This window comes from Perognathus longimembris, chromosome 16 (assembly GCF_023159225.1).
Source record: "Perognathus longimembris pacificus isolate PPM17 chromosome 16, ASM2315922v1, whole genome shotgun sequence".
Classification (NCBI taxonomy): Eukaryota; Metazoa; Chordata; class Mammalia; order Rodentia; family Heteromyidae; genus Perognathus; species Perognathus longimembris.
This window is the reverse complement of record NC_063176.1, coordinates 28,272,870-28,288,711: the sequence shown is the minus strand read 5'-3', so window position 1 is coordinate 28,288,711 and position 15,842 is coordinate 28,272,870. Positions and strand designations below refer to the sequence as shown.

Here is a 15,842-nt window from a genome sequence, read left to right as displayed (position 1 = left end):
TGCTAGCCTTGAGTGAAAGGGCTCAGGGACAATGCCCAGGCTCCAAGTTCAAGCCCTAGACCCGGCACACATTAAAAGAAAAACACCATAAACAAAAGAAATGCTTGCCTCTGGCAAAGGAAGACTGGCCCACTCCAAATATTTCCATTTTGTTTTCCAAATATTTAACCATGCACACTCATGTTTCAGGCCGTGTAAAAATATTGTAATTTCCAGCCTCTGCATATGTAAGAGAAAGAGAAATCACATTAAATATTTTCAAATGGCGGGAGAAAAGTACTATGTTAAATTATGTACAGTTAATCTAGTTTGGATTAGACAAAGAAAAAAAGATACTCTTTTGGGTTGTCATGCAAAAAGTGTTTGAACAGGGGGGACTGATGAAAGGGGTCACCGTGGTTGAAATGCATTGTATTCATAAACTGCTTTGTTGAAAGGCAGTCCCTTTGTACAACTACTTGAAGATATTTTTTAAGTTGAAAAAGAAATGAAACGTGTCTGGAGCAGGTACTAGTGGCTCAGGAGCCTGTAAGGATCACTGTAGGGAGCCAGAGCAGTCACACACACACACACACACACACACACACGCACACACACACACACAGCATCTGGGTACACCTGAGAAGTAAAAGACTAGGGAAGTTAGGAGATATTGGCTGTCCTTCTCCAGGCATGAGGAAGAGTGGAGAGGGCGCCATGGTAGAGGTTATTTGTCCTGAGATGCAGCAGGCCAAGATCTCTCTCCATGATCGTTGTGGGCTACACTGGCGCTCTCTAGAGACTGCTGTAGCGTTGGGGGACCAGTGTCTGGAAACAGTCCGAAAACTAAAAAGACTTCAAGGACTAAGGGGATAGCTTCAAAAATACTCGAAGCTGCCAAGTAAAGGAGGAGAGGAAGAGAACTTGGCAATAGAACAACTGGATTTCCTTATTAAAGGCATTTAGAGGAAGGTTTTTTTAGGCTACTCAAAACACCTTAAAACCAAATTCCCCAGGGGCTGGCTCAAGTCACTGGCAGTTTGCGACCCCACATTCGGGTCTCCCTGTTTGCTCCAGAGATCTTTCTGCGGATCCCTGGCTCCTTGGAACCCGCAGGGCAGCCGACAGGGTTGAGCTCTTCGATGTGATGCGCTGGACGAGGGCACAGTGTTCCTCGTTGTACTTCTGGTGATTCTCCCCAAGAGCTCCTGGCAACCCAAGCCATTGAACCTTGGAGTGGCTTAAAGACAATTCAGGGCTACAGTTTCTTCCTAAGCAGAAACGCCCTTGTCGGTAGCTCCTGGATGGGACGGCGCAGGTGGGGATGTGTAGTGGGCGTGGGAAGCATAGCATCCAGGCACCGCAACCAATGAGGGTGGGGTGGGCGCACAGAAGCCCCGCCCCTGCCCGCAGGGCCCCGCCCCCGCGCCCTAGAGTTTGGCCAGAGCCCTCAGCCCCGCACTGAGTCCCGGGACCCGGGGGAGAGCAGGCGGTGTGCAGCCTCTGCGTTTCCTTAGTCCGTGAGGACGCTTCCTTAGGCGCCCACAGCAAACCTAGATCCGGTCCTGCAGCCAGGATAACCTCTTCTACCTGTGTCAGCAGGCAGTGCTGCGGGCCAGGGCTGGAGCCAGGGCGCCTTCGCCCGGCACCTTCCCCAGTTCTGGGCTGCGGGGCACCGCCTGTCTGGGCTCCTTCGGTTCGGGACAAGCAGGATCAGAAAGATCCTGCGCCCCAGAGTTCTGGGCTATGCCCAGCGCGAGGTGCAGGATGGATAGCAAGGCGCTGCTGGCGGTCGCTCTATGGCTCTACGTGACCCAAGTCGCCTCCGTGGGTAAGAGCCCACTGACTAGGAACCAGGCGGAGAGGCCGGGTGCGGGCGGGGAAATGATCTCACTTGGAATCCGAGAGTCCGAGAGCGGGAAGGGACTGGGCAAACTGAGGCAGTGAGATCGGGGGGGCCCCAGATGACTGGCGAATCTGTGGTCTCCTCATCAAGATCCTTTTCCACGCTTGAGGCGTCCCACTGAGGGCTCGGCTGGAGCGTGTCCTGCGGAGCCCGGCACCCCGGGGCTCTGGGGAGGCGGGAGTAGGAAGGTGCCCAGGGCTGGCTCGCTAGAGATGCTCCCGCAGGCAAGAACAGGCGGTGACAGGTTGTGTGGCGGCGCACATCATCCCAGCTCTGCCCCGGGAAGGGAAGCCTTGAAGGGAGCACCAGCCGGGTAGCCTGGTCGCAGCCTGTACTTCTTGCCTGCAGGAGTGTGTGTGTGTGTGTGTGTGTGTGTGTGTGTGTGTGGACCTGCCTGCTGTTTCTCTTACACAAAACACACGTGCGCGTGTGCTACTTACTAGCTGAAGGGTAGTGGGACGGAGGGATATTCCGTTGGTGCAAGATCCAGCTCTCCTCAGAGAAAAGGGGGACTTTGGGGCTTGTCTCCATTTCTCGAACACTTTTGTGAACTATCAACGTTCTGGGCATAGCTACCAGGTAGCAGCTTTAGTCAGAAATTCAAGTGCGTAAACTTCTGCGAGCTTGCTACCTGGTTCTAGCGCCACTTTCCCGGTCACTTGAAATTTCCCTTTCAAGATTGCAAACAAGCTTTTGATGCAAAGCTCTTGTTTCTTTTTCTTGCCTCCTCTCTCTTCTGATCTCTGTGTGTCACTCTCCTCTCTTCTGTCCTTCTCTTCTTCCCCTCCCTCCCTCCCCCTCCCACCCTTTCTAGCTACAATTTGTACACTGATTTCTAGATTTCTACCTTTGGAGCATAAGAAGGAGGAACCAGTCAAACAATTCGGCTAACATTTTCCTCGCATTAAAAGACTCACATGTCTTTAAAAATGTATTATAGAGATTTTAAAATTAGCATTCAACTAATTTACACAAAGGAAGGGGGGTTCCTTGTCATATCTCCATACATACACAGGAAAGATCTGGAGCAACCTCTCCTCTCCTCCCTCTGCATGTCTACAGCAATGTCAGCCAGTTTCTTTGTTCTGTTTTCATAGATTCGATTAAGTACTTCAACCATATTCATTCTCAAGGACTCCTATGTCTTAAAAAGATGCTGACATATAAGGTAGTGGTTGTCTGGCTACTGTTACTGAATTTTCTTGATAATGACTTGGTTCCTCAGGGCCAGCTCCATCATGGGTACTCATTAGTTCCTGCCAAGGCCTGGCTCTCCTGGTTTCTGGGAGAGAAAGTGAAAATCTGGAACACATGCTTGTTCTATCTCCCACAAAGAAGTGTGCTGCTTTTAAGCCTGGGGTGTTTCATGGTGCAGCAGCACAACCGTAATCTGGTTGCCCTGAATAGAAGCGGGGCTTGCCTTCTTGGAGTGTGCGACTTGCTTAATTGGATTGGGCTATAATTGGTGCCATCAAATTCTAGAGACAGAGCCACTGTTGTTTTTCCTTCTCTCTGAGCTGAAAGGGTAACAGTGCACAAATTAATTAATGTTGGTTATAAGATTTGAACATAAAAGGGCTTTTATTGAGTAGTAGCATATGTACCTCTTAAGGGCATTTTAGTTAGAACTTTCAAACTTGTCAATGCAAATGAATGAAGTTTAATGGAGGGACAAAAATCAATGTTGTTCCTTGGATGTATATCTGAAGTCATTATGGATAGGCGACTTGAATGGATTTGTATGGTAGAATGTGTCTCTGGAATCATGTGGTGGTGTCTTGGCTTCCTATGAATGGAGAACACAAAAAATTTACATGGTGAAGGTGTCTGGTGTCAGAAATGGTTGTGACCATACTTTATGAGAGACCTTCAAGTATCTTTTAGACACTGGAGTTGTGGCACAGTGATGGAGCACTTGTCTATCAAGTGTGTGGGAGGCCCTGGGTTTGATCCCTAACAGTACAAGAAAAAGGAGGTTCTTACTTTGGTACAGGGCAGACATGATTTATTGAAGCTAGTTGTTTTACTATAGTTTCTTTTCCTCACACAGATATACCCAGTTAATGGTTTCTTTCTTATTTGGATCATTAGTAGAGTTATATGAAGTTTGTGTCTTCAGTATATTCCTCACCCTAATGTTTTTCAGTCAGCTTTCAAGAGCATGCATCTAAATGAATTCTTTTCATTTTCCGTCCGTTTTCCTTTCCTTCATGATTGGAAGACTTGCCTTTGAACTGTTTGCTTTGTTGTTTACCTGTGTCAGAGATAGTTCTCTTAGATTAAAAAGCGTTCATGCTAATTAGGTCAGTAGCTGTTCATTCTAAGGTAGCAGACAGTTTAAAAACCACTGCCCAACCACAAGTGACTACCAGTGTCAATTAGTTGCTTAGTTTCCATTGTTCTTGTGACTATAGAATTAATTAAGAAATCTACAGTTATGCTAGCCATCTATTTTTTCAAATTTTTATTATCAAACTGATGTACAGAGAGGTTACAGTTTCATACATTAGGCTTTGGATACATTTCTTGTACGCTAGCCATCTATTTTTCACATCTATTTTGCACCTGTGGGAATATGTATAGTAAATTGTCCATTTGCTAACACTTCTTCACACCAAGACTCACACATTCAATGTACTTTGTTTGCTCTGGTTATTTGCTTGTGCTCTTTATCCAGACTGCCTCATGTGTGCTTGTATTTGCTCATGTTCACTTAGTTGCCCAACAAAGTCAATACCAGTTTAGGCCAAGGGAATTGTGCGTTCTTAGTTTATGTTTATGCTAGTTAGAAATTTGGGTGCTTCTACAGTATCAATTACTTTTTTTCCTCTCTTTTTGAAACAGGTTTCAGTACTGTAGCCAAGGTTGGCCTTGAACTCATACTTCTGCTTCAGTCTGTTGAGTGCTGGAGTTATAGGTGTGCATTACTACATCTAGTTAGTCAATTGCTTCTTAAGCTGATATCTTGAAGATCTTAATCTTGTTTATGACCCATCACCATGGATAGTTTCTCTTTCATGCTTTTTCAACACCTGATAGTTCTTCATATTTAGTTGACAGAGAACTCAGTGATTTTGCTATCATGTGTTTCATGGTGGAGAATGTATTCCGTGCTATTTTGTTTTGTTTTGTTTTTGGTATTGCTTCCTAAACCTCTAGGTAAAGACAGGTTTCTTGTATTCCAACCTTGATATCAGGGTGAGCTCAGAGCTGTAATTAATGTTGAGATTCCTCAACTACAGTTCATTAGCATTGCATTATTTTTAGTCCTACTCTCTGAGGAAAAGCATATTAATATGCATATTTGTATAAATTCTCCTCCTCATCCCCCCCATTTTATTGTATTATCTTCTGAGCCATTTTTTCAACCCTTGCTGCTCAGTTACCAGAGGAAGTACACTAACAAATTGACAAAGGACAGCGACACAAGGTCATAGTTACTCTCACCCCCCTCAGGATACATAGATGAGCTGTATAGAACTCGGTGTAAGTAGTATTCATTAATCAGCATTTGGCTACATGTGTACCTCCTATGTTTTATCAGAAAAGTCAGTGGGTCCTTCCCCAAGGGACTGAGATCATCAGATGAAGGTTCATTTGGTTTCAATGTCCCATATCCTTTTGTAAGACCTTGAAGTTGGCAATGCAGGAAAACAGGAACTCCACCCTAGCACCATGAATTGCAGAGCTGTTGTGTTGGTTTCTGACCATCTGCCCATTCTTCCTGTTATGACACAGCTTGTGAACTTTTACTGGGAATGGGGAAAAGTAAAATCTCAGTTTTATACAATGAACTGCTGAAGAGGCCTTTTTAAAAAAAATATTAGAATATGCATTGTTTATGGAAGGTGTTTCCTATTGGGTCTAATGAGAGCTTATTTAATTTGTTTCTAGGTTTGCCTAATGATTCCATTCATCCACCCTCCCTCAGCGTACAAAAAGACATCCTTACTATTATGGCTAACACAACTCTTCAAATTACTTGCAGGTAAGAATTTATTTTAGATTCAGATTTCCTGGGTTAAACAATTCATGGTTTATTGAAGGGAAAATAATTTCCATTACGACAGAATTACAATAGTGTGATAGTAATTGTCTGTAAATAGCGAGGTTTCTAGGAACTTAAGTGATAGTTGGTTGCTAGTTTTTCTACTACTTTTCTGCATGTCCGTGGACATGCCCACACAGCACCTAGCATACAGTGGACAAGAAAAATCGAGTACATAAATGAATTTGAGGATATACTTATAAAGGTGAGGATTTGAGCCATATTTACTTGACTCAGAATGGCTTTCAGACAGTCTTTTAGTCCTTCATAAGAACCTCATTTCAGGATAAATTTGGAGTGTTGTAGCAACTGAAGGTATCCAGGAATTCTACTGGGTGAATGGCATACACCAGCCTTGGGACCATGCTCCACCACAATGTTCTGAGATGACTATTTTCTCACTTGCCCGCAAGAGGTCATCTATTGATTTGTGGTAGCCAAAGAAATAGACCTCTTTCACAAGAAGAGGCCTTTAGCTGCTAGTGGCTAGTGGCTTATACCTATAATCCTAGCTGAGATCTGAGGATCACAGTTCAGAGTCAGCTCAGGCAGACAAATTCAAAGGACTCTTATCTTTAATTTACCAGTAAAAAGTCAGAAGTGGAGGCATGACTCAAGTGGTAGAGAGCCAGCTATGAGTGAAAGCATGAAACCCTGAGTTCAAGCCTCACTTACCAGCAAGGGGAAAAAAAATAAGAAAAGGAGAAGGAGCACAAGGAGGAGGAGCAGGAGGAAGAGAAGAAGGGGGAGGAATATAAGGATAAGGATAGCTACAAGATGTGGAAGTCATTCATGAAAGGTCAAGAAGCTTCTGAGGAATAGAGGAGGTGATGAATCAAGACCATGTTGTCTTCCCCACAGAGAGCTGGGATCCACAGAGGATCTTGGCAGCTTACTGTCATTGCTTCATACTGGAAGAATAAATACTAAGTGGTAAATGGAATAATGCAAATCTACTTTAGGTTGTGCTGTGCAGGTCTGTGCTTATGGCAATTCCCTTATCAAGGGGTAGATCATCAACCTGCAGCTCTCTGGAAGAAAACTTGAAGCACTGTTTGTTTAGCTGGTTAGTTCAGGATATTTCCCAGTTGATTTCCCTCTTACTTACTCTCAAACTAAGGTTGCTTAAAATCCACTATTTTATAGTCTCTTTTGAAACTTGTTAGAAACATTTCTTCGGTTCTGAGCAAGACAGGGAGTATGTTGAAAGTGACGTCAGTGATATAGCTACAACTTCATGAGGCCATCTAGCTAGAGCTTTGAATGAAGGATCAATAACTTTACAGTTTTCCTGATGTTGTCTCTCTTCTTTGAGGTCTTGTAGGTAATCTCTTTCAATGAGGTATTTATAAGAACCAACAGACAATTCAGTTATGATAAGTTTTGACAACAGATGACTGACTGCCATGACTCAGCTTCAGAAGTCACTCACAGAGTCCTGAACTTTCAAACAATTCATTTTTCTATCCCCTCTCTCCTAGCCTCATCGCTTAACTCTCCTTCTGGTGCACTCTGATCTAGCTAGTCTGACTTCCTTGCTGTTCTTCTTATACCCCAGCTGAGCTTCTGAGCTGGGCCTTCACATTTTCTCAGCGTTTCTGACCAGTGTCATCAGATCCCCTCCCTCCAACACGCTTCACCCTTTTCTGTGCATCTTTCAGCCTTCTGAACTTTACTTTTTAGTTGCATAACTTCTCTAGTTGGATTGAGATTTCAGTGCTGAAGATGGAAGCCAGGGCCTGGGCAATACTAGGCAAGTGCTCTACCTCTGAGCTATACTCCTAGCCCTTAAGGCAATGCTTTTTCTTTTTGTGCTGGTACTGGAGTTTGAACTCAGGATCTGGGTGCTCTCCTTTAGTTTTTTTAATTTTTAACTCAAGACTGGCATTCTACCACTTAAGCCACAGCTCTAACTTCTGGCTTTTTAGTGGTTAATTAGAGATAACAGTCTCATGGACTTTCCTACCTAAGCTGGCTTTGAACCACAATCTTCAGATCTTAGCATCCTGAGTAGTTAGGATTACAGACACAAGCGTTACTGGTGCTCAGCTTAAGACACCGATTTTTGTCTGAGTTGTTCACTGCTGTGGTTTTAGTTTTTTTTTTTTTTTTTTTTTGGGCCAGTCCTGGGGCTTGGACTCAGGGCCTGAGCACTGTCCCTGGCTTCTTTTTGCTCAAGGCTAGCACTCTGCCACTTGAGCCACAGCGCCACTTCTGGCCATTTTCTGTATATGTGGTGCTGGGGAATCGAACCCAGGGCCTCATGTATATGAGGCAGGCACTCTTGCCACTAGGCCATATCCCCAGCCCCTGTGGTTTTAGTTTTTAAACAATGCTCAGTCCATAGAGGATATTTGATGAGTATTAGTTGAAGAAACGGATGTGCAAGTTATTAAAAAGCACAGGACTATCTAGGAGTAACTTCTGAGGCTGAGTTGATGGCACTTGGTCATCTGTTATCACAACTTGCCATGACTGAACTATCTGTTGAGTCATTTATATGACTTAGAGGACCAAACCTTCTGTTGTCTTAGAAGCCAACTCTATGGTGTGGCCCTTCACATTAATACTTTCCTGGAATTAATTTCTCAGAGGACAGAGGGACTTGGACTGGCTTTGGCCCAACACTCAGAGTGGTTCTGAGGAAAAGGTGGAGGTGACAGAGTGCAGCGACAGCATCTTCTGTAAGACACTCACCATTCCCAAAGTGGTCGGAAATGATACCGGAGCCTACAAGTGCTTCTACCGAGACACCGACGTGGCCTCTGTCGTGTATGTCTACGTTCAAGGTAAGTGGTAGACGAGAATGCATTTCCTGTGGCCACTTTCCAGTTCTAAAACACAATAGGTACGAAGAAGAATCCTGCCCAACAAAAGGCCTGCTCGAAGACAAGGGCTGTTTGCCAAATAGAATATACAAAATACCAGCCCCCTTCCCCCCCCCCCCCCCCCCCCCCCGCCCCGGCTTCCTCAGAAATGACTCACGGATGGTTCTGGAGGACATCCGTCCCTGTTGTGTGCTCAGTTAGTTGGGCTCTAATCTTTTCTCTGTGGTAAATCTGTGATCCTTCATTAGCTGTGGAGACTCACCAAAAAGCCTTCTGGTCTTTGAGGGAGGGAAAACAACAACAACCACCTTGAAATCTTTGAAATCAAGGAAGATGGGGGGTTAGAAAATTATAGAGAGGTTTCTGTGGTAAGATATGTTATCTGCCACAGGGTGAAAGGTTTGTGAAAAGAATGCATAGGAAGCCAGCCAAGGACTCTGGAAATTTTTTAAAAATGTATTTTGTATATAGAATCTTTCCTTTTCCTACTTCCACTTATTCATTTGCAAAGACTCTACTTGAGAAGGACCCTGAGAGACAGCTTTTCTTGTCTTTGTTTGTATGACCCTGTGTGGTTTGCAATCTAAAACACACATTAGAAAGACCAACTTAATGTTCATATAATGTTATACACAGTATTTATAATGTGAATTATACTTTCTTTAATATTTTGAATGTCATACCCTACATTTTCTTGTAAAAATCTGTTTTAAGAGCTGGAGGTATATTTTAAGTGGCAGAACTCTTGCCTCAAGCATGAGACTCTGAGTGCAAGCCCCAGTACTGTTGAAGACCTGTTTTAATGAAAGAGATAACTATAATTATACCTGTACAATTTTGAGGCATATATGGGTTGCCTCATATTTTGCTTATGTATCTTACTTTTCTTATCAGCAAAGGGTAGATTTTTAGAGATATGTTATATATCCGTTTATTTGTAACTTTGTGTTCTAGATGTAAAATTGACTTTTTTTGTTGTCGTTCCCAGAAGCAAGTTCTAAAGGATAGGAATGTTATCAGTTTTGGAGTAGTGCTTGCATACCTCTTCTTACATAGCAGTGGTGTCTTTCCAGTGCATGGTAAAGTAGGGGTGAACCACATCCCCATAACCTGTGTCTCTCTTGAGTTGCACAATGCTTGGGAATGAGTTTTGTTCAGTCCAAAATAGAATGCCATGCCCTCCTCCTCCCCCTGTAGGATTTGAAAGAGACAAGGGCTCAGATCGTGGAGAATTTCTGGCTCCTTTTGATCTGGCAGTCTTGGGAGAGGAGGCTCTCTTAGAAGATTGCAAGGATTTCCTGCTTTTAGCCTGTCTGGAAATACTACAAGATGAACCTCTCCCATAATATCTCGTTATTTCCTTCTCCTCCAGTCAGGAAACCTGGAGACATGTGAAAATTCATTTTGCCACTTACAGTAAACATTTTATTTTGAGAGGATGGGTGGCTGTTTGGGTCCTCTTTGTTTACTTCCCTTCTTAGAGCTACGGAAATGGAATTGATTTACTGAATAGCTTTAGTCTTATGTCAAAGGGTTAATTTAGCTCCCAAAGGTTCTCTCTGTAAGCAAGTTATATAATATTCCATAACCTGTGGATGAAAGGTAGGCGGTGTGAAGAAGTGACAGTCTCTGGAACTGCTTCTTTCTCTTGTAGTTGCTTTGGATATACCATTAAATTCTGCTTCCTGTGTCAGCTCAGCATTCTAAGTTGAGCCATCCAAGATTTTGGACATGAAGTTTAACAATGGGAAAGAAAACACTGAATATAGTATTCCCTATGGACAGGTCTTTTAATGTTGTCCTCCCTCCCAGCCCCCCTGTCGGTCCCCACCTTACTTCCTTAGTCCTTTGACCCTATTCTCTCCAGCAATGGATGGAGCCAGGAAGTGGGCCCTGGTCTCATAAGATAATGGCTATGGCATGTGGTGGGCTAGATTGGCTGCTTTTCCGTGCTTTCCAGCTGGGAAGGAAATCAAACTTTTGCTGTTGCAGGGAATTAGCTGCTTTTCTTCCCTTTGGTGTAATTAACTCTTTCTTTGCCTTTGAAAATACTCGATCAGATATGGGGGGAATAGGGAGATGAAATGTTATCTTGGGTTATCTCTGAGATTTCTAGCATGACTCCATACCACACCATTTCTATCTCTGGGGATTTAAGTGGGTTTCCAGCAGTGTGTTAACATTATATGTGGAATGATTGAGTGGCAGTAAAAAAAAAAAAATCTCTTTAGTTTTCTTCTCTGTCTTTGGTATTGTGGCTTTTCAAATATTTGTTGTTAGATATATGAATAATGGCACAATCTTTAAATATGGCAATGGATATTGTTTTATAAAGACACTTCTCTGCAGTCTTCACTCTCTTAAAATGCCATATAATAAATTCTTATGAGTTAGTTGAATTCAGAAATTGTTAGTTTTCATTTAAAGACAATAATTTGCTTTCATGGTATTTTCACAAGTTGTCCAAGGAGAAGATGAATTTTTTTAAGTTGTAAAATTCATAGATTTAGTGTATAGACTTTATTTTAATTTTAAAACAAATGTTTTTTCATTTTGAAAAAAATACAGTATTCTGTGAAAATATGAAACTTCCAAAAATACATTCATCTTGCTGCTGATGCTGTTTGTGAAAGAAGACAATCTCATTCTGGAACTGCTTTTTAATATTCTCTGTCTGACTTGTTCTCTCTCTTACACACACACACACACACACACACACACACACACTCCCTTCATTGGAACAGATATCTACCCGAAGGCTCATTTGTGGATGTCTTTTGCCTGTGAAAGACATCAGTTTCAATTACTTACTTCCTTAGAGTTTATGAGCCTGAAAGACGACTTGCTCTTTTGTCAGTAACTCACTGGTGAAATTCTCTTTTCTTCTAGATTACAGATCACCATTCATTGCTTCTGTCAGTGATCAGCACGGAGTTGTGTACATCACTGAGAACAAAAACAAAACTGTGGTGATCCCATGTCGTGGGTCTGTTGCAAACCTCAATGTGTCACTTTGTGCGGTGAGTTTCGTTTCCTATCATCTCTCAAGTCTGTATGATTTTGAGTGACTGTGAAATGGGTAGCCTTTTTCCAATATCATATCCACTACAGACCGCAATGATTCTTTAGGAAGGGTTAAAATGACAGTGACTAAAACCAGCTTGCACAGTTGAAAATAATCTGTCTCCTCTAATGATCACCATCATGATGTTTCTTTTTGTTACCCAGAGGTACCCAGAAAAGAGATTCATTCCTGATGGAAACCGAATTTCCTGGGACAGTGAGACTGGCTTTACTATTCCCAGTTACATGATCAGCTATGCTGGCATGGTCTTCTGTGAAGCAAAAATTAATGATGAGAGTTACCAGTCTATTATGTACATCGTTGTGGTTGTAGGTAAGAAGACATTTTCTTTGTAAGTTGTTAATACCAAACAGGACAGAGTGGCGTTCTACATGAAGATCTAGAGATTAGTGTGTAGGGTGAAAGTAAAAGGATATTTTAAAAATTATATTAACTCAGGAAATGGGGCAGGACAATTGTTTCTTGCATTGATTCTTCTTTACCAAGTAAACTGATGCACAATTGAGTTTTTTCTCTTTCCTTGCCAAGAGCAAGGATGGAAAAGAATACTATTATAGGTGCCCATTTTATGAAAAATTTAGTATTCAGAGCATTGCCTGGCATCAACTCTTCTAATTGTATCTATCTTATGGAAACTTAAGCAATTTACTAAAGCTGACCCCCATTACCCCAGACTTTCCTATCCACGGGGTTACAACATCTTTGAGAACCCTGGTGGTAGCAGTAAAAATCTCAAACTTCTGGTAGATTTTTTTTCCTCTGAAATATACCAAGTATTGTTGAGGCCCTCGGGGGCAAATGATACAGCACATTGTGTGTCACTTAAAAAAAACTAATTGTGCCAATTCATAGGTTTCTTTTCCACTTCTACTTATTTCTTTTTGTATTTTCTTTCTCCAGGGTATAGGATTTATGATGTAGTTCTGAGTCCTCCTCATGGAATTGAGCTATCTGTTGGAGAGAAGCTTGTCTTGAATTGTACAGCCAGAACAGAGCTAAATGTAGGGCTTGACTTCAACTGGGAATACCCTTCTTCGAAGGTAACACTAATAATTCAAAGCCACACCTCTAAATTCTTTGATAATAAGCCTCAATAAAATTTGCTTAAGAGATAGCATGTTCTTGACCAGGTAAGATAGAAAGGCTTTAACACACACACACACACACACACACACACACACACACACACACCACTTTAGGAAATTTGCAGACTACAAGCAGCAATCTAGAAAAGGATGCAAAATGCTAGTATCTCTGCCATCACACTGTGAATTTTGATTTTCCCTAGGTGATTACATCTTTCCATATAGTGTTATTTCTCTGTTTTCAGCAGCCCTTGATCTACAGGATTTTCCCTATAAGGGACTTTCTCATTACAAGTTGGCTCAAGGAATACATCTCCTTAAAAGGTGGTCGTAGTGCTGTGTTTCAACAGTCCATATCTATGTTATTCTCATCTGAAATTAAAAAAGAAATCCTAATTTACTTGCTTTCATTTATGTACCTGTAAATATATTTGCTGTTTACAGAATGTTCAAAATCCCTACTACTAACGTTAATTAGTGTTCATCAGGAGGCAAGATCTTATTTTTCTGGCTATCTAGTAGTTATGGGATAATGTTTTGCTGCCTTTGAAAATTCAGTTTAGTGGCTTTTTTTTTTTAAAGCATCAGCATCAGCATAGGAGAATTGTAAATCGGGACCTAAAGCCCCCACCTGGGACTGTGATGAAGAAATTTCTGAGCACCTTGACGATAGATAGTGTATCCCGGAGTGACCATGGGTGGTACAACTGCACAGCATCCAGCGGGCTCATGACCAAGAGGAACAGCACATTTGTCCGAGTCTATGGTAAGCTGTGGTCTGCCTCCTTTGACATCATTCTTTACCCAGACAACAGAGATAACTTAAGTAAATTTAGGCCACCTTGCTCATTTAGAAGATGCTTTTGAGCTACGCATTTAGCAGATGCTGTTGAGGGAAGACATGTCACCTAGAAGTCAAGAACATAGCTTTAGGGTCAGGGGCTTGGGTTGAAATCCCTACTTTAAACTGAAATTAGATAATGTCCTCAACACTAAATACTATCTCCAGTTGTTGGTGAGATTACAATCATTACTACACCAAGTGTAGTGTCCTTCTCTAAGGTAGTTTTGAAATTTTTCATTGTATTGTAATGCTGAAAGTCATGCTTGAATACGCACAAACTTTGCAACTTAGGGCAATTCAGATTCAACCACTTTCTGTGGGGTTCATTCATATAAATCATCTAATGATTCACTTTCTCTTTTGCATTCCCAGAAATGTCTCCGTTTCAGCAATTTGTGTAGATCTATAGATCTTTCTTTTTTAAAAATCACTTTTGGAAGGGATTTTGAGTTTCATAGATAAGAATGCATCAGAGACAGGCAGGCTCTGGCTTATGGTGTTTTAGAATTACTCTGTACCTTCTAGGGAATACTTTAAAGAAGGGCAGGAGGGAGACCAGTTAGGAGGCTAATTGCTTCCAGGAGAGTCAACATGGAAGTATTAAGAAGTGATCTGATTCTGGATATACTTTGAAGGTGCAATCAGCAGGACATTTTGGGGGTGTAAGAGATAAAAAGTAGAAGATGATTTCATCTTTAGCATCAACTTTTGAGAAAAGATGAGGGAAAAACTAGGATTTGGGGAGCAGTGTTGAATATGTCCACTTAAAAATGCCCACTAAACATTTCAATGGAAATATTTAAGACACAAACCTGGAACCCAAAGAAGTCAGGGCAAGAGACACACCAATGTAGGAGGTGATGGAACTGGTATTCTAAACCTAAAGCTGGAGTAGAATAGAGACAAGTAAAGGGTCTAAAGACTGAGTGCTGGGCACATCAACATGTGGATGGCATTGTGGGAGCTGAGGAGGCCATGATCATTGGTGACTTAGAGAAAGCTGCACCGAAGAGGTGCCCTGGCCTGTGCGAGGTCCCTAGGAAACAGAAATGACACTGCAAAGGCAAGGGAAAAGCTAAGATGTGACTGCTGGGAAAATACGACTCAGATCCTCATAGTCTTTGACTTTTTACAGAAAATAAGAAACTAACCCAAAAAGCCATTTACCATAAGTTGACATTTACAAGTATCATTGCTTTTATTTATTGTTTTCTAGCAAAGCCTTTCGTTGCTTTTGGGAGTGGTATGGAGTCTTTGGTGGAGGCCATAGTGGGAGACCGCGTCAGAATCCCTGTGAAGTACCTTGGTTACCCAACCCCTGAAATCAAATGGTAATTATGGGAAGTAAAGGCAAAGCCTCATATCACATGAAAGCAGATCTTTGTATTGCACTGATTCCTGCTATTTCCTCCCCTAGGTACAAAAATGGAAGACCCATTGAGTCCAATTATACCATCAAAGTGGGACATGTACTGACAATTATGGAAGCAAGTGAAAAAGACACAGGGAATTACACTATCATCCTTACCAATCCCATTTCCAAAGAGAGGCAGAGCCACATGGTCTCCCTGGTTGTGAATGGTGAGTTCATTCTATCTCCTTTCTCTCAAGATTTATTAGTATGAGAATGATTAAGTCCCTCTAAACTACCAAGCTCTCATTGCTTTGCCTCCCTCTGACTGCCTTTATCACATCATGGCTGCATCCGTGCATAAAAATGGAAAAATAAAGATCCAAGAGACAAGAGCTGAAATGAGATGTAGAATTGGGTACCCTGACCATGTTTTCTTAAAATGCCATAGAAATAGGCAGTGTGGCAGTCAGATGCCAAATGAAAGTACCGATAACCAAATGCTGGGCATTAAGAATGTCTACAGAATCAGTTGTCAAGCCTAGATTGCTCTGTCTTTGTTCTTGTGACATGGCATTGCACACCTGGTATGCAGATGTTTCTGACTCTTCACTTTGCATTTTGTGGGAAGTGTTAGTTTGATGTTTAGTTAGTCTGTCAACTACAACTAAAGACATACATTCGGATCCCATCTCAGAGAGCCTTTTACGTAGATA

At 42.1% G+C, this 15,842-nt stretch overlaps 1 protein-coding gene across 3 annotated transcripts in view; it reads left to right on the top strand.

Moving 5' to 3' along the window:
• The first annotated feature begins 1,451 nt into the window (after positions 1 to 1,451).
• Kdr (kinase insert domain receptor) overlaps positions 1,452 to 15,842 on the top strand; it is a 44,098-nt gene continuing 29,707 nt past the window's right edge. For 2 of the 3 annotated variants that reach the window (XM_048363948.1, XM_048363949.1), the window contains exons 1-9: positions 1,452 to 1,810; positions 5,780 to 5,873; positions 8,526 to 8,722; positions 11,651 to 11,781; positions 11,990 to 12,158; positions 12,747 to 12,886; positions 13,520 to 13,697; positions 14,992 to 15,106; positions 15,193 to 15,356. In XM_048363948.1, the coding sequence (XP_048219905.1) occupies positions 1,726 to 1,810; positions 5,780 to 5,873; positions 8,526 to 8,722; positions 11,651 to 11,781; positions 11,990 to 12,158; positions 12,747 to 12,886; positions 13,520 to 13,697; positions 14,992 to 15,106; positions 15,193 to 15,356 (1,273 nt within the window). In that variant the 5' untranslated portion in view covers positions 1,452 to 1,725. Of the gene's footprint in view, positions 1,811 to 5,779; positions 5,874 to 8,525; positions 8,723 to 11,650; positions 11,782 to 11,989; positions 12,159 to 12,746; positions 12,887 to 13,513; positions 13,698 to 14,991; positions 15,107 to 15,192; positions 15,357 to 15,842 lie in introns of all 3 variants that reach the window. The other variant, XM_048363947.1, reaches the window with a different exon arrangement.